The sequence below is a fragment of the Grammomys surdaster genome, unplaced genomic scaffold, assembly GCF_004785775.1.
Source record: "Grammomys surdaster isolate TR1022 unplaced genomic scaffold, NIH_TR_1.0 126313, whole genome shotgun sequence".
Taxonomy (NCBI): Eukaryota; Metazoa; Chordata; class Mammalia; order Rodentia; family Muridae; genus Grammomys; species Grammomys surdaster.
In genome coordinates, this window is record NW_021621113.1 from 1,604,927 (window position 1) to 1,623,341 (window position 18,415).

General features: G+C 46.9%; 1 protein-coding gene across 1 annotated transcript in view; it reads left to right on the plus strand.

The window, feature by feature from the left end:
- Csmd2 (CUB and Sushi multiple domains 2) overlaps positions 1-18,415 on the plus strand; it is a 583,606-nt gene that overhangs the window by 474,285 nt on the left and 90,906 nt on the right. The window contains exons 29-32 of the mRNA XM_028759696.1: positions 3,217-3,404; positions 9,573-9,767; positions 10,624-10,740; positions 13,222-13,335. Of these exons, the coding sequence (XP_028615529.1) occupies positions 3,217-3,404; positions 9,573-9,767; positions 10,624-10,740; positions 13,222-13,335 (614 nt within the window). The remainder of the gene's footprint in view (positions 1-3,216; positions 3,405-9,572; positions 9,768-10,623; positions 10,741-13,221; positions 13,336-18,415) is intronic.

Genomic DNA, 18,415 nt, shown 5'->3' on the forward strand with positions numbered 1-18,415 from the left:
ATAGGTGACCACTGTATAGTATATGGTATAGGTGATCACTGTATAGTATATGGTATAGGTGACCACTGTATGGTATATGATATAGGTGACCACTGTATAGTGTATGGTATAGGTGACCACTGTATGGGGTATGGTATAGGTGACCACTGTATGGGGTATGGTATAGGTGACCACTGTATGGGGTATGGTATAGGTGACCACTGAATGGGGTGTGGTATAGGTGACCACTGTATGGGGTGTGGTATAGGTGACCACTGTATGGTACGTATATACATGTGCCAGTAAATTCTCACGTCTCCATCTTCATCCTACTTGCTCCTGCCTTGATCATCTTCCATTGCAACAGTGTCTTAGTCTTCACACTGGCCACTCTGTCCCGTGTAGCCTTCCAGGGTACTCTCTCTTATGGGCAAAACAAAGAAGCAAACAGGCCCTTTATTTTTTTTTAATCCCTTAATGAATCTATCCTCCTTGTAAGTGAGTTTGAATTTCTGAGGTCTGCCTCTACAGCAAACATCCACCTCTCCAAGCTGGCCACCAGCCACTCTGTGCCCAGAGCTCCAGTCGGACTGAGTGCTGGGTGGATTCCTGACTCCCTCTCTCATGCCTACCTCACTTCTGCTTCTACTTCCCGGTGACTTTCCTGTGTCCCCTCCTTGTCCCACTGCTGAGGGTCATCTCATTCCCTGGGATAAGCTCAGGCTGGACTACAATGGAAGCTTGAATGTGTCCCTTGCTGGAGACTGAACATTTTATAGACCCTATGTTATACACTATTGACCATTCTGTACAGTCAGGAGTGTGACCTATGGTAGCCATGTTGTTTGTTCTGAGAGAGTGACTTTATTAAGTGTGCAGCAAACCAAAGTAAAAGAATAAATAAGAAGTGAGAGAGCAAACTGATCAAGTCAGGTGCTCAAAGTGCCCGGCAGATGTCAAGTGGGAAGCCCATTTAAGGTAGCCAGCTTGAGTTCCAAATAGAGTCTGTCCCAGGAAGGACAGAGTGTCCCTTCTGGTGAGATATTCAAGTGAAAGAAGAAATAGCAACAGATAGAGAGAACATCATCCAATCAGACATCCACAGCATCATACAGAAACCAACTGTGCAAGTTGAGACAACTGGAGGTACCAAGCGAGCTCTGCTCAATGGGGGAGCATCCCATGGCTGAACTTGGCATGGATAGATGTCTGACTTCTTTCCCAATGCAGGCACTCTTATATAACTGGATAAACAGCAGCAACTTCTGCTGAACATTCCACTGTGAGAACAGCTAGGACACAGAAGTTTTACCCGAAGATCTTCCCTGTTTTGCCCTCCCAGTCACAGAGTTAGGGGAAGCACACTCATTCCAGGAGAGGCTTAAAGGACACTTTGAGTCACACCTGCTTGGATCTGAAATGTGGGGGTAGGGATGCAGCCCCACTTTGAAAGTCAGCTTCTCAGTGACCTCAAACTGCTAATGACAATCTACGTTGGTAGTGTCTATTACGTTAGCAGAGCGTCCACCACTTCCAGCACCAGCTGTTTCAGGAAGGCAAGGCATGTGTCTGGCGTGTTCCTGTCCTTGGCATGGTGCTGGGCATCTTGAGAGGGTTCAGATAAAAAACCAATGACATGAAGAAGACAGGGGGAGGAACAGGCAGGAAAAATGCTGGTTCCACCAGGGAGGGTATGGTGGCTCATGCCTGCATGTCCAGCACTCAAACAGGATAGTAGTGAGTTCCTGAGTTCAAGGCCATCCTAGGCAACAATGTGAAACTGTCTCAAAAGTTAGAGAGAAAGAGAAAGAGAGGGGGGAGGGAGGGAGAGAGGGAGGGAGAGAGGGAGGGAGGGAGGGAGGGAGGGAGAGAGGGAGGGAGAGAGGGAGAGGAGACCATTCCATAATTTGTGGCCAAGACAGACTCAGCCAGAACCTTTCTCTGAGGACTTTTGAAAGAACAGATTGTTTCCAGACTAAGGAGACCATGTCACTCAGAAAAAGGAGACAACCCTGCACTCAACACCAGTGTGGAAAGACTCCGTATAGAGGACACACATCTGCTTCCTAGATACCCACTCTGTTTCCCTACTCACATTACCCTCTTTGCCACCTACCCAGGTTGTGGCCCTTCTCTACGTCACATGTCTTGACTAAAGGGTAGAAGGGCCACTTCATTCTCAGTCCAACTGAATGAATGGTCCATCTCGGCGTCCCTGCCCATCCCAGGACACGAGTGCCTTTGCATCAGAAATCTGTTCTCTGAAAGCACATTTACTTGTCAGTTCTTTTCATCTCTTCACACTTGATTTAGTAAAAATTGCCTTTATTGGACACATGCTTAAGAGCAGAAGCATGCATCAGAGAGCAGGCCAACATTAAGAGTTATCAGATACACCACGAAGAGTTCCAAAAGGGGTGAGCCAGCAAATACACACACACATACACACACACACACACAGCATGAGGGCTGCTGAGAATCCACTTCTTCCTGTCACTTTCCATTACGTTCTCTCTAGGCTGGTGTGTCCATCCTGCATCCTATGGGCCTCGTGTGTCCCACAATAGCTGTAACTGTGGCCTGACATATTTGCAGGTGGCATCTTGTCACAGTATCAAAAGCTTAGATACCCCCTGCTAGCTGCCCTACAGCGATAAATTATATCCATGAGCTCCTGTTCTCAGTTAGGATGGCTTTTCATCCCACACTAGGGTCAGGTAGCTCAGGGAGAGACATCTGAAAGTGATGCTAGGACCCAGGTGGTGGCAGATGCTGAAGAGTGCCGTGGCTAGCATGGGATAGAGGGAGAAAAACTAGGATTTTTCATGGTGGCAGGTCCCTTCCTACTGGCGTTGGCTCCCTGGGCAGTTCTGTGCTCTTAGAAAAGTCAGTACAAACTAGTATGACAGTGAAGTCAGGCAAGAGCCCTGGACTCACACCTGCCAGCTTTGTCCCTTAGTACCTGGACTTGGCAACTTACTGTTCTTCCTGCACGAGCAAAACCTGAGGCCTTTGGCTACAGAATTGAGAAAACTCAGTGACTAGAATCTTACACCTGTGTCCCCAAGCCACATTTTGTATCATCTCTCTCGACTGGGATGACACTGGAGCCTCATCCTCTTCAGTCTTTGGGGACAAGGTACCATGGGATGATGGGCTTGCTTTCTGGGAGGCCTCAACCAAAGCCCTTGTTTGACCTCAGTGGGGGGGTGGGGATGGGCTATTTTTGTTCTCCAGATTTAACTTGGAGCCTGGTTATGATTTTCTTCACATCTACGATGGACGGGACTCTCTCAGCCCTCTCATAGGAAGCTTCTATGGCTCACAGCTCCCCAGCCGCATTGAAAGCAGCAGCAACAGCCTCTTCCTCGCCTTCCGCAGTGACGCATCTGTGAGCAATGCTGGCTTCGTTATTGACTACACAGGTAAGAGTCTGGTGGTAGAGAGCCCTAAGGCTAGGGCCAGCAGGCCTAACCAAGAAGCAGCAGTACAGTACAGAAGGGAAGATAATAGACTAGACCACAGAGAGCCTGCAGAATATTTATCTTCCCTGTGACTCACCCCACCCCAGATGGCTTAGTCTTACATAGTTACACATCCTGGTGCTAAAAGAGCACAGTTACACTGCTTCTGTTATCAAATCACTAATCTTCTTCTCCCCTTCTCTACAAGACTCATTCTAACTCTACTTCACTCTCATAATCTCCCTCAGTACCTGTCGGCTAACACCTTCCTGGTCATTCCTCCACCTTCTGAGGGTTCATGTTAAGTCTCAGGCTTCCTTAGTCCCCAGCCAGTACCTCCAACCATCTTGGGAAGCTGACCATGTCTTACCCCATCTTCTGTTGCTATAACAAACACTCAAAGCTTGGTACTTTTTAAAGAAAAAGGAGTTCTCTAGCTTACAGTTTTAGGCTGAAAGTCCAAGATTGATTCTAGCCTTCTGGTTGACCTCTCTGAGAGGTAGAGGGAGCAACACCACAGTGGAGGGAACCCATGAATCAGAGATGACATGGCCAAACAGAAGGGCAGATGGCTGGAAAGACTCAGGAGCCAGGCTTTCTGTGTCTATAACTGCCCACTATAACTGAGAGACCCTTGAAATTACCTTGATCCTTTTCAAAGGCAGTGGTTCCGTGACCTGACTACCTCCCAAGAGGTGCGACCTCTAAAAGGTTTTACCAGCAGCTCAACATATTAGATACCCACTGACAACCTACAGGACATGCACGCAAAGTCAAGCTATCTCCACCCATACAGACAGGGTAGCATGTACAAATCTAGAATCTTAATGCTTCGATACTAGCATTCTATCGTAGACTAGTTACCATCTGATGGCACCTTGTTTGTCTTCTGGCTCTCCCATTCAGTACTTCTGTCACATTTTGGAATTAGGCCAGTGGGTAATAAGGGTCAGAAGAAGGAGTTGATGTGTTTTTTCTTAAAGATAATACATATTTTAAATAATATTTCCCTGTCATAGCTTCTCAGCTCTGTTCTTGTAGGGCTCAAATGACCATCGACAAAACATAAAGGAATGGGCATATGCATGTGTTGAAAACTCACTTAGGGCATGGTGGAGGTGCAGTGTGGAGTTGGCTCAGTCAGTAAAGAGCTTGCATACATGAGGACCTGGGTTCGGATCCCACAGCACTTATATAAAAACCAGGGAGCTAGAGAGAAGACCCAGTGGGTAAGAACATATATAGGGCAAGCATGAGGACTGAGTTCAGATCCCAGCACCACACTAAAAACCAGGCATGGCTGTACACCCACCTATAACCCCAGTGCATCAAGGGACAGAGATGGGAAGAGTGCTAAGGCTTGCCTAAATTCCAGACTAGCTTAAAGATCAACAAGAGATACTGTCTCAAGAGAATAAGGCAGAAAGTGGTAGAGAAGAATACCAGATGTCTTCCTCTGGTGTATACCCACACACAAGTATGTACACATGCCACACACAAATGTGCATATACCACACACATGTGAAACACACACACACACAGAGTATTTTTGGTCTGTTTATCACAGGCATTCAGCTATGCCTTTGGATGTTAACACACCAAGGGGCAAAGCATAAATGAATGGGCATAGCCATGTGTCAATAAAACCTCTCAAAGACAGCTGTGGTCTTTGCCTGGCCAAGAACATACCCTGCCAGTTAACTGGATTGAACATTCTTGTTTACTGCTTAGCAATCCGATGACCTTAGGCAGGTTATTTAACCACTCAAAATCCCCACTTGTTCATCCATAAAATAATGGCAAGAAAATTCCCACACAGCAAAGCTACAAAGCTCAATGATCCTGTGCACTGAAGCTGTTGGTACCGTGCCTGGCGTGTATCAAATACCCTGTGCTCTGCAGAGGTTATTAATAGTCAAGACGGTGTTCAGGGCTCCAAGGCACTCCACATTTTTCTGCTCCATTAGTCCTCGTTTGACTTCCTCTTCTTCCTTAATTATCCCAGACAGCATTACCCAAATCCTAGCGCTACTTCTTCCTTGATTTGTGAACTTGGCAAGTTATTATCTTCTAGAACACCATCTACAATATAGGCAGTAAAAATTATGTTACAAATAGTTAATATTCACAGACTGTATATATGTGGATATATATATATATATATATATATATATATATATATATTTTTTCTTTGAATATATATGAAAGAGCACAAGAATGATGCTATTTACAGGATCAAGATAGTCCCCCCAGGCATACCTATTGGCTCATCTCCCTATCGATTCTAAATTCTGTCAAGCTAATCATTAATGCTAGTGTGACACCTGTCTTCTTTGAGGACCAATCAGAGCACCTGTACCCACAATTCTCCATATTCCCATCTTAGGACAAGCAAACATACATTCTGATGTACATACATTTGTGTGTGTGTGTATATGTGTCTATGTATGTGTGTCTGTATATATGTGTGCCTGAATCTGTGAATGTGTGTGCCTGTGTATGTGTGTGTGTGTCTGTGTCTATGTGTGTCTGTACATGTGTGTGCCCGTGTGTCTGTGTATGTGTGTGTTTGTATATGTGTGTGCCTGAATTTGTGAATGTGTGTGCCTGTGTATGTGTCTGTGTGTGCCTGTGTATGTGTCTGTGTATGTGTGTGTCTGTATATGTGTATGCCTGAGTCTTTGAATGTGTATGCCTGTGTTTGTGTGTGTGTGTGTATCTGTGTGTGCCTGTGTGTGTCTGTGTGTGCCTTTGTGTGTGTGTCGGTGCATGTGTGTGCCTATGTCTGTGTGAGTATGTATATGTGTGTGCTTGGTTCTATGAATGTGTGTGCCTGTTTATGTATGTGTCTGTGTGTCTGTGTGTGTGTCTGTGTGTGCCTGTGTGTGTGTATGTATGTGCCTGTGTCTGTATGTGCCTGTATATGTGTATGTCTGTGTGTGTGCCTGTGTGTGTGTGTGTGTGTGTGTGTGTGTGTGTGTGAATAAAGGTGCATGAGGAGACCAGAATTCACCCTTCACATTTCATCCTCGAGAGTGCTTTCTCCATCCTTTGAGTCTCTTCTTGATCTGAATCTGACTATATAAGCAAGGCTAGCTGGCCAGTGAGCCCACCTATCTTAGCCTCATGTTGGGATTACAGGCACACAATCTCACACCCAGAATTTGCACACAAGATTCCAAAAATTAAACTTGAGTCCCATGTTTGCAGGGCAAGCACTTCATTGACTTGAGCCGTCTCTGTCTCCTTAGTCGTCATCCCACCTCTGTAACCACTCCCCTGACTGGTTGAACGCTTTGACTATTGTTCCAGGATTTTGTTTTTAGAAAGAGCAGGAATGGAGCTCGTCTGTGAAGACCAGAAAGAAGCTGTTTCTGTGTTGCTGCTTTGGGTAGCTTGTGTTTCACTTATGACCATGATGGTGATGGCTGGTCATCCTGTTCTATTATTTACAGTCAAGCTCGGGCGGGCTGCAGGTCTATTTCTGATCCCCATTCCATCTCTCACTAGCTGAATGGCTTGGAGAACCCATTCTGCCTCTCTGATCACCACATCCTTCATGTGGCTTCTGGAGTGTGACTGTGCTCTGCCTGCTGAGGGCTGAGGACAGAGGCGAGATGACAGATTCGGAGGGGCTTTGAGACTGACAAAGTGACATCCCCGTGGGTGGGCTGTCATCGTTGTTATTAGTGTAATAGCACTCAGGATGGAAAACCCGTCCTCTTCTGAAATGTGTGCAGATGTGAATACACACTGGCTCCTGGAGCTTGTTGGATGGCCACGTCCCTCATTGTTCAGCCAGACAAAGTAGCCCACTCTCTGTACCATACAAGGCTGGCCCTGGTGCTAAGTTGCTGGGGCTACAAGAAGACTAAGTGATTGTCCCCATCTTCCAGGAGTTTGAAAGTCACTGGAAATAAATGTCCTTGTCTTGCCTATCAAGAGAATAGAATGCATCTTATCATGAAAGAGAAGCATATCTGTCAGGGAGAAAGCCAAGTTCAAGAAACCCACCCAGACAGGATAACATTAGAAAGAGCCAGTCATCCTAGCATGGTGTAGGAAGGGGTTCATGAGCCCTTACTGCAAGTGGGGACCCATGTACAGTTAGGGACTTCTGGATATGGAAGGGTCAGTTTCCCTTAAGTATATGTCTCCTGAGTAGGCCAACCGTGCACCAGGGAATGATGCCACACCAGGAGTATATGTAGCATAAAGATTGGAGTCAATGGGTTCATTCAATATAAACAGTGAGAGGGACCTATCCAAATATGGGGACATACTATGCACAGAGGCTTGTGTGTATTGAGAAAGTCGTCAAAGGAACAACAGGCAGTGACGTCAGAGGGAATGACGGGGGGGGGGGGACACCTGCAGGACTGTGTAGACCTGGAAGGATTTTGTCTCCTCTAAGGGAAATAGAAGGTCTTACTTGCATTTTTTCCATCTCCTAGGCCAGACCTGGCTGCCCAAGAGTCTGGGATATGTAGGTCTTACCTGGTCCCTGCAAACTGTCAGTCACACCTGGGTTCCATCACTGAGACTGGAAGGGGAAATGGAATGCAGGCACCACAGCTGATTCAGGCTGTGTGAGCTTGGTTTCAATTTCTTAGTTTCAAATACGATTTGACTCATTATGAATTTATGGTGACAGGTCATCACATCTCTGAGATTTGAATCTGATTCGTCCAGTGGCCATTTCTAATCTAGCCAGAGCCTCAGGCATAAGGAAAGGCCAGATTTGATGCGGGGCGGGGGTGGGGGGGTCAGGGTGATGTACCATGGTACACACTAGGAAGCTGAAGAGGGGCCTTTTGCCAGGCGAGTGAAGGTTCTCTGGGCCCAGTGAGTCCCAGCAATACACCCAGGACTGCTGCATGCTCAGCTCTGTGGGGATGCCTTGAAGAACGGGACCATTAGGAGGGCTCAAATGTAAGAGCTGATGGACATGACAGGATTATAGGCCCTGGGGGTCCTGCCCCATCACTCAACAGGCTGATTGGCAGCTAAGTGACAGCCTGGAGCAATGGCTGCCATGTGTGTGTGCATTCTAAAAGGTACCCAGGTGACAGGGACTGCCCTCAGCAAAATTCCTCCTGAGCCATTTATCTCTGAACTCTGACATCTTCTCTTCCAGTTCTTCCCTCCTTAGCTCTGTCCGTGTCAGAGCCCCTGTGCCAAGGGCTAGCATGTTAAGAGTTGCACAGCATCAACACTCTAACCAAAACCCAAGGGCCAATGACAGGTTCCCTGTGTCATTTGGCCTTAGCAGTGTGCTGCCACTGCCTAGGTGACAGTCCGGATGACAAGTGGAGGAAGGGCTGCCTTCCAGGATGTCTTAGGATTTCTATGGGAAGAAAGATCGTAGTGTTAGGTCTCCTTCAGCTATTCAGACTCCAGCTAGTACTCCTAGCCCTTAGGAAACATTAAGTATGGTACAGAGAGGTGTCAAAAAGAATAAATGAGTTGGGTACGTCCACAGTTGCCTGTCTGGGCAGAGTTTGTGGCCAGACAGAAAACACTATTACTTCAATAAATTGAACATCACAGGGGTTTGGGGCATCCAACCAGAGGTAGGGGTTAGGTTTTCCACTTCCTCCCTGGTTCTGGGTTTAGTGCCCTTTTGTGAGCCTTGCAGAGCAGTAGTCAGCTCTACCCATAATGTTTTCAAATACTGTCTATTGCCAGATATATGGCTGGAGATAGGAAGCCAAGGAAACCTAGCCTGTGCTGTCTAAGGTGAGAGAGGAGCCAGGGGCTGGGCCTGAGCACTGATCTTCTCTTGTGAGTCCTCTGCCTTCCCCCAGGATGTTGGCAGGGGCTTGGCTCACTGTAGCCAGAGCAGTACTTGATCCCCTTGGGGAAGCCATCAAGGAGATAAAAATGGATACCCAAGGCAAAGAACCCGCTTCCTCCTCTGTGGATCATAGCAAGGACCAAGGAGAAGAGCATCAATCCTGAACACCATTCTCAACTTCAGATCTCCTAATAAAATGTAGAGGTGTTTCTAGACATGAAGGGAAATGGACTGAGCATCTTGAGACCCTCTGTCCTGCTCATAGGTCACTAATGAATTCCTCTCGCCCCCTTTCTCGCTCTCTCTGTCTGTCCATCTGTCTGGATTTTCAGAAAACCCAAGAGAGTCATGTTTTGACCCTGGCACCATCAAGAACGGCACTCGAGTGGGCTCCGACCTGAAGCTCGGCTCTTCCATCACCTACTACTGCCATGGGGGCTACGAGGTTGAGGGTGCCTCCACCCTGAGCTGCATCCTCGGGCCTGATGGGAAGCCAATGTGGAACAACCCGAGGCCAGTCTGCACAGGTGAGAACAGCCAGGACCCTGGGGATTTAAGGACCAAGGGATTCCTTATGATGGATGTGGGCCAAAGGGTCTGTGGTGAGGGAGAGGAAGGAGGACATGGCCTCAGGGGTACTTCTGTGACACAAGCAGGGTCTGACAAATGAGTTTACAACAAAGGGGAATGGCTTCATCATTCACCCAACGTCTCAGTCCCTCTGGATGATCATCTCTCCTGAGTGTGCCTACTCCCATTCAGATGGACACTCAACTGAGGCTTGTAGCCTGCTACCCAAGGAGGTACATACCAGGGAGGGAGGATAAAGGTGACCTTGGGTTTACCCTTGAGGCTGAGGACATTGTGAGTGATGTCCGTGTAAAGTAAGGCCACAAGATGATCTGTGTTGTCACCTGTGTGTCAAAACCCCCAAGAGCATGGGGGCCACCCAAACTAAAAAACAATGAAGACTCAGCGTGGGTACATGGGAGAGGCCAGCACCAAGGCCAGGTGTGGAAGTTGGCACCAAGAATGGGAACAGCTTGGCTGTGTGGTCCCCAGGAGGTAAAGTTCGAGGAAAGAAGCTCAATAAACACCAGTGCCTGCATCAGCCATGGAATCAAAGACCATGCCCAGGTCCTACATATAAGCAGGAAAGCCTCCAGTCGTAAGCCCCAAGCATGTGCCTTCAAGGACGGGCTCAAGCCAGTGTTACTACCTCCATGGCAAAGGCTGATGTGTGTCCTTCAGTAGATTTCAGGCTAAGGACAAGTGGGTGTCCTTGGCCAGGACAGGGCCAGAGGCTCAAGCTGGACTGAAAGAAGACAGGCAGCTGATAAGAGGCCACCAAGTTACCAGGTCCCTCTCTGGCTTCTTTTTCAGCTCCCTGTGGTGGACAGTATGTGGGTTCGGATGGAGTGGTCCTGTCCCCAAACTACCCCCAGAACTACACCAGTGGACAGACCTGCTTGTATTTTGTCACCGTGCCTAAGGACTATGGTAGGGTTTCCTTGGTTTGCTTTCCTGTTTTTGGATTCCTCCCCTGTTTCTTCCATAATGGCAAGCTCTTTGTGCCTCTCAGGTGGGGCAGCATGGTATCCTGGGATACACCAGGAGGAGGCTTCCTGGCCAGAGGATAAAGAAGGGCATCCACAGGCATGGGGGTGGGCATGAACTGGTGGCTTATAAAGGCCAGGTTCCCCAAGTCTCCTCAGCACAGCATAGATTGGCAGGAATAGAAGGGCAGCAGATCCAGCCTACTGGGGGCCGAGGTGTGAGGGGCCGAGGAAGCAGGAGGAAAGAGGGAAGGGGTGGGATGGCGATGGCTTTGAAGGTACTGGTAAGGGAGGAGGAATGGGAACCACATCACTCCCGTTGCCCATCTGAGGAAAATCCAGCAGTGGTAAGTAGGAAGAGTAAGGAACCCATGAGGCAAGTATCTGCCCTAAGAAGTCAGAGAAACTTCCAGATCCCAAGACACCCAGGCTGAAGGACTAAGGACTGTCATCTTCATCATCTAGAACAAACCATGGTACATCTTCACAAACATAGGATGGGAAGAGCAAAGGGCAGTGCCCAGATGCTTGAATCATTCAGCAAGCATTTAGTGCCACCCAGCAGGGCCATCTGCTCCCCTGAGGCCTGGTGTCACCCAGGTGGGAGACACATTCCTGTCTCTGCAACTCGCAGTCTCATCCTCAGCCACAGCTCTGCCCCAGCACCTGCACCCTTAGCTATGTGTGCACACACCGCCCCGCCCCCACTGAGACAGGAGCTTTAGGCCTACAGGATTCCACTGCGGGAAGTCATGAATCCCTGATGGATAGTCAGCGTGCCCTATGTTTCAGTTGCTCTCATGGCAAGGAGCTCAGCCCTTTGCCAGTAGTCCATCTTGGCCTGGTCAGCATCACACAGCTAAAAGCTGTCCACGAGGTCCATGAGTACTGGCTGCTAAGGACACTGTGCTCCAGGGAGCTCCTCTTTGTCAGTGAGGCCAAGCCCTGAGCCCAGGGAAGAGGAGCAGACTTTCCCCTGCAGGCAGGAATGACTTGCCCCCAGCTCCATTCTGACATCCTGCTGCCAGAGACCTTTCTGTGATCCCCTTCTCAGAAGTAGCCTGCCTCACCCTTCCATGCTGCCCCATTACCCTAGGAGTTAAATAAAGCTCTCTGAGATTCTTGTTTAGTTGAAGTGTGAGACTGGGTGGGAAGACACTAAATTGCACACTCTGTGAAAGCAGGAACTCTGTGTATCCTGCTCACCTCTGTGGGATGGCAGACCCCAGTCACCCAGTGTTGTGCCCATTTTCAGGGTATAGAAATATTCCTCTCCCCGTGTTCTCCCTTTCCTCCTCGGCCCATATTCAAGAAGTAAGATTACTCCAGTGGCTGCTACATTCCACACTGCAGACTGTTTTATACCGAGCAGTCTACTCCGTGGCCTGAATCCCTCCCTCTCTGCCCCAGCACACAATATATACAAAACAAAAAGCATATACACATATGACCTAAAGAAAATATATACAACATGCACGCATACACAACATACACACACACAACCCATATAAACACACACACACGTCCTGATTCCTATGAGCTGAAGATTCTGAGCCAAAGCAGGGATGGGACCTACCTGGCTCTAGTTGACAAGACACGGGAGACAGGTGCAGTCAGGTGGGTAGGAGCTGTGTCCATGGTGAACCCCACTCCTCAGCACTGACTGGCAGAGAAAAGGACTGAGGAAACCCCTGCTGTTCCCAGATGGAGACTTGAGTTCCTGACAGGGGCATGGGGTCCCTTCTTAAATTAACAGAATGGTCTGAGGAACTCTTAACTTCTGAGCCTCTGCTTCTTGGTCTACAAAATATGAATCATTTCTGGGAAAGCCACAGAAGTCACTACACGTAACTAGTGTGGTCCCAGTGGGTGCTAGGTGAGTGCCACATCCTCTTTTGGATGAGTAGGATGGCTGTATGTTCCTGCCTCGGGGCCAGGGCCAGTGGCTGGTCCCCACTCTCACACCTCTTACTGCCCAAGGAGCTGACCTGGTTGGCTGGGAATTTGAGAAGAAAAAAAAAAAAGCCAAGGTGTTCACAGGTTCCTGAGATGGGGGAGGTGGGGGGGGAATGGAGGATGTTACCAGTAACCCTTTCAAGTCCTGCAGCAGCTGTTACGTAGAGGAGAGTAAGATTGACTCAGGCTGCCTCCACCTAGCATGACCTTGGGTGCAGGTGTGAATGTTGACTTGACCTCTATGGAGACTAGCCAGGGACTCCCCAGCTGTCTGTGTCCCTGTGCCCAATGTTGTCATGTGCTAATGTTGCAGCAGAAAGCCATGCTAACTGTTGACCCTTGCACCAGTAGCTCTCTCTAACTGCCCTCCCCCTGCCCTAAAGCCAGCAGACCTCCATCTCCTCCCCATACCCCTCCGCAGCCTGCCAGTCCCCTGCACTGAGATTCCCATGCTATGTCTCCTCCACAGTGGTGTTTGGCCAGTTTGCCTTCTTCCATACAGCCCTCAATGACATCGTGGAGGTACATGATGGCTACAGCCAGCATTCCCGACTCCTCAGCTCACTCTCGGGCTCTCACACAGGTACACAGGGCCATCAAGGGATTGGGGTGGGATGGGGTGGAGGTGGTGGTGAGGAAGGGCCATCCCAGCACTAAAGCTGAGAACGAGGTTCTATAAGCATCGTGATCAAAAATGTGCTGGTTTGTAATCTGTAATAATGTCTACACATCAGAAGGGCCACACATAACAGAGGACCCATAACTCCTCCATAATCATAACTGATTGATATATACTCCTATCCAGACCCCATCTTTTCTTTTCACTATCAGTATGTTGTGTTTTCACTGAAAAAAAATTGGGGTCAAACCAAAATCCCCATAAGGGAGAATTGTAAATAAACACCACTCAGAAGTTGTCAGGTTGCCAGGATATAATGTGTGTCCCTCTGCTCTTCAGAACTACTCAGACAGACCCTCACATCTTTTATTGAATAAAACAGTATATGTATTTCACTGTAATTACTCTCCATGAACTTTCCTCCAGCGTTATGTAGCTCTTTTATAATGGGATTTTTAGTGCTTCTTGGTAGCTTCTCCTATGCTTATTTAAGATTTATAGAACAAATTCCCCAGTGCTGTGCGTTTAGCTGCTTCTGCATTGTGAACATTAGCTCACTGCATTACACATACCTTTATTCATATCCCTGCCTGCACCTCAGCGTTTCTAAGTTAAAGAATACAATGAGTGAGGCTGGAGAGATGGCTCAGTGGTTAAGGGCACTGACTGCTCTCCCAAAGGTCCTGAGTTCCCAGCAACCACATGGTGGCTCACAACCATCTATAATGAGATCTGATGCCCTCTTCTGGTGTGTGTGAAGACAGCTACAGTGTACTCATATGCATAAAATAAATACATCTTTCAAAAAAGAATGCATTGAGATCATTGAGGCTTTTTTGTATAGATCGTCAAATAACCCCAATACAAATGTCTTGAAGCTTTGCTCACCAAAAATGAGGTAATTTTTAAAAAGTTATCAATTTGAAATGTATAAGTAGTATATCATTCTCTAATTTGCCTTTTTTTATGGCAAGTGAGGGGGTGACCTTTTTTATAATGTGTTTATTGGCCCATGCATCCTTGTTGCAAATTTGGGTCGATTTTTCTATTAGCCCTCATCTTTTTATTCATGAAATAGAGCCCCAGGTGGCTACGGGCAACATACAGTCTATAGCATAGGAGTCTTACACAATATGAAAAGCCTCCCCCCTCCACTTTGCCATTTCCCATGTAATTTTCTTCAGGGTATGTTTTGATATCAGAAAATTAAAGTGTCCCTTGAAAGGTCAAATAGATCCTTCCTCTTTTACGTCCTTGCTTGTACACATAGCAGATGAAGATCCCTCTGTCTTCTCCTTCTCCTCTTTAGTTCCATCTCTTTGCCTCAACGCCTTTGGATTTTATTTTGACTCTTTATTTGCTGCAGAGACTCGAGCCAATTAATCAGTCATCCTGATATGATTTTCAAAATGCCAGATTTACATATTCTAATTATTACGGGTATTTGGCTCTTTCCCTATACATTTCTTCCAAGTATATATTTCTCCCTGTGCAGGTTTCAGTTATTATAAAACTATAAATGTACTTGGTGCTTTAATAACTTGTTAAAAGATTTATTTTTATTTTATGTGTAGGGGAGTTTTGACTGCATGTACAGAAGTGCACCACATGTATACAGTTACCAAAGAGGCCAGAAGAGGGCAGCAGATCCCCTAGAACTGGAGTTAGATATGGTCGTGAGCTGCCTTGTGGATGCTGGGAACCAAACTCAGAGCTTTTAATACTAAACCACCTATCCAGGTCTTTAATAACGTTAAAAGGTGTGGTCATTTAAAAGGTGTGGTCATTTAAAAGGTGTGGTCATTTAAAGTGTGTTCATTTTTTGTTTGACATTTTTGTTTGATTTTTTGTTTTTGTTTTTGTTTTTGTTTTTGTTTTGCCAGGTCTTTCTACTTAGCCCAAGCTGGTCTCAAGCTTCTCATCCTCCTGACTCCCAGGCACGCCATACCACAACCAGCTCCTGTGGCTTTTTTTATACTGGCCATTCCTGCTTGTTTTTAATCTCCCAATATTATCTAGAAATATTTTGTCAGTTTTAAAACATGTATAGGGCTGGCAGTATAGCTCGGCTGGTAGAATACTAGCCTAGCATGTTATATAAAGGCAGCTATGTTCCATGCCTAGCACTGCAAAAACTCCATGCAGTGATGCAGGTCTGTGATCCTAGCACTTGGGAAGCACAGAGTCAGAAGTTCAAGATCAATCTCAGCTTCATAGCAGATTCAAGGTCAGCCTGGGCTACAGGAGACACTGATGGAAAACAAGAAAAAAATACATAGGAGTTATCTCTATAATTTCACAAAATGTATGGATTATGCTGGAGAGAGCATACATCTTTATACTAACACTTGTCCCCATCTGGGACTATGACGCATCTCTCCATTTACCTGTTGGAAACTGCAGGGGAAGCTGCCGCTTTCAGTAAGCGGTAGTGATTTGTGTCTGTTGTTCCTGACTTTATTCGCAGCTGTCTCGTGGAGGTTTTTAGCAGTCTTTATTGCTCTCTTATTATAAACAGGCTCTTCCCCTCCCTTCATGTTTTTCTAGCTGGTCTTTGCTAGTCAATTCTAAGACTGACATTCAGAGTGTATTCCTCTTATAAACCCACTGGACCGTCCTCAATAGTGCTAATAGCACAGGCTAATTCTCTGCTGCTGGGTGAGAAGCTCCATCATTTGTAATCACATTTGCTTCCTTGTTTTATTTCCTGCCCCTCAGTGGTTCCCCCCACCTCCAGCCCCCACCCCGTCCATGTTCCTGGTCTGCCCAGGTAGATTGTTTGAATCTCAATGCTAATATTTTATCTTTTGGTAAACTTCATTTCAGAATTTCTCTTCACTTTAGTGATATCATTTATGTAATATGTGAGGGTTTTTTTTTTTTTGATGCCCCTCGCTCCAGTGCTATGTTCCCTGCCTCTGGAGCTCTAAGTGCCATGTCCATGATCCCCTTCCCTGCTTAGCTGTGCCAGAGGTTTATGAGATTCTGTTGCTTTGGGGAATTCTTATTGCTCCAAATTGATCGGTGCTTCTCTGGAGTTTGTTACTGTTTAATTAGTTTAATTAGCCGCTGCTTTTATTTCATAGATTCTCTCTTCTGCTGCTTCTTCAAAGTACTGTTTTTCTTGTCCTGACATCCTGAGTGGAGAGTGTCGTTGGTGCTTTTCCCTGTGAAAGAATGCAGGTGTTGACAGTAGTGTGCTCGGTTTGCACATGCGCAGAGCAGTGTGTTCATTTGGGCTCTGTGCCGTTCATTTTGATATGCACTATTTGAGATATACTACTTTAATACTTGATACTCTTTTTTGCCCAAGAGTTAAGAATGTGTCTTCTGGGGCTAATGAGATGGCGGTTTAGATCTCTTGTTGCTCTTGACGAGGACCTAGGTTCAATTCCCAGCACCTAGGCGTTTGCTCACAAGCATCTGTAACTCCAGTTCCATGAAGCTAGACTAATTCTCGGCTGCTGGGTGAGAAGCGCCATCGCCTACATACATTTGCTCCCTTTTCTATTTCCTGCTCCTCAGTGGTTTTCCTTTGATTTCCTTCTCTGGTCCCTGGTATATCCACGTAGATTGTTTGAATTTGAATTTCAGTGCTAATATTTTATCATTTGTGTACTTGGGCTTTTATGCTAATGATCTTAGTAATTAAATTTTTTTTTGGTTTTTTTGAGACAGGGTTTCTTTTGTAGCCCTGGCTGTCCTGGAATTCACTCTGTAGACCAGGCTAGCCTCGAACTCAGAAATCCGCCTGCCTCTGCCTCCCAAGTGCTGGGATTAAAGGCGTGCGCCACCACTGCCCGGCTTAATTTTGAGTCATAAATTTCTCACCCAAGGATAAGTCTTGACATTGGCCTTTGGTCCTTACCTCATTGACAGTAGTTGTTGAGCCATTCCCTAGCAGTTCGTCCTTGCTAGCTCTTTCAGGCTTCTCCCTTTCAGTTCTTTCCTTCACCGAGGCTCAGAACCACAGAGTGTGCACCTGCGCGCACACGTGCACACACACACACACATATACACACCAATCACCTTGCAGATTCACAAATCCCTTCCCCTGGCATGGCACTGGAACACCAACTTGCTTACAAATCAAATTACAGGTCTTGGAAAAAACCTGCGCAGATTGCTCTGTCCTATTCCAGCATTTCCTACTACAGACAAACCTGGATCCAAGCTCAGTCCCTGTCCTTGTGAATCACCAATGCTTCACTGTCCACGGGACTCTCGTGTTTTCTTATTTAGGAAATTAAACAGCCCTCCCTCCAAGCCAAGCTCCTTTTTTTCATCTGCTGCTTGGCAAGCTGCTGCAGCCTGAGCCACAGCTTGGCAGCTGTCTCTCTTCTTAAATTCTTTTCCTTGGGGCTTTCTTCCTTCTCTCTCTGGAATTTCCCCATATCTGCTTGTTGGATTTTCCCGTCTAACTTCTGTGTCTCTTCTTTTCTCTCGTGACTTTGATCTCTTTGTGTCCTTTCCCTATAGATTCTGAGAGAGTACCCTAATGTCACGTCCACGTCATTTCTGGACGTCTGTCTGCACAATCCACAAGCCACATGTCAGGATGTCCTAACTCACATATTAGAGCTAGCATCTCCTCCTGCGTAGCCTTTGCGGATCTCACGGCCTCCTCTGCAGTACCTTCCTTGGGCATCAGAGGTGCTGTTCTCCACTTAACCTTGTGCAATCATGGCTGAAAACCTTTCCTTCTATTCTCCACTGTAATTTACATGAAAGAATTGCTTTGACGTCTTGCAGTGGCCTCTTCCTTAGAAGTTTTCTTGTGGTCAGTGATTTCTGTGCTTTCCCAGGAGCAGGAAGGAAGTGTGAGACCATCCCTCAGGTCCTCGTTCACAGATATTAGGAGGACTGGAGAACGGGGATTCTCTCTGCTCATCTCCCTAGCGAGGGAGAGCTGGGAAGGACAACGTAATGAATGGGGAGACTTTGTCTTCCCAGGGTTCCGTCTGCTACAGCAGCCAGAAGTTATCTGGAGCAATGACTCTTAGATAGGGTAAATGACTCTGGGCCACATGTAAATCTAAGCATG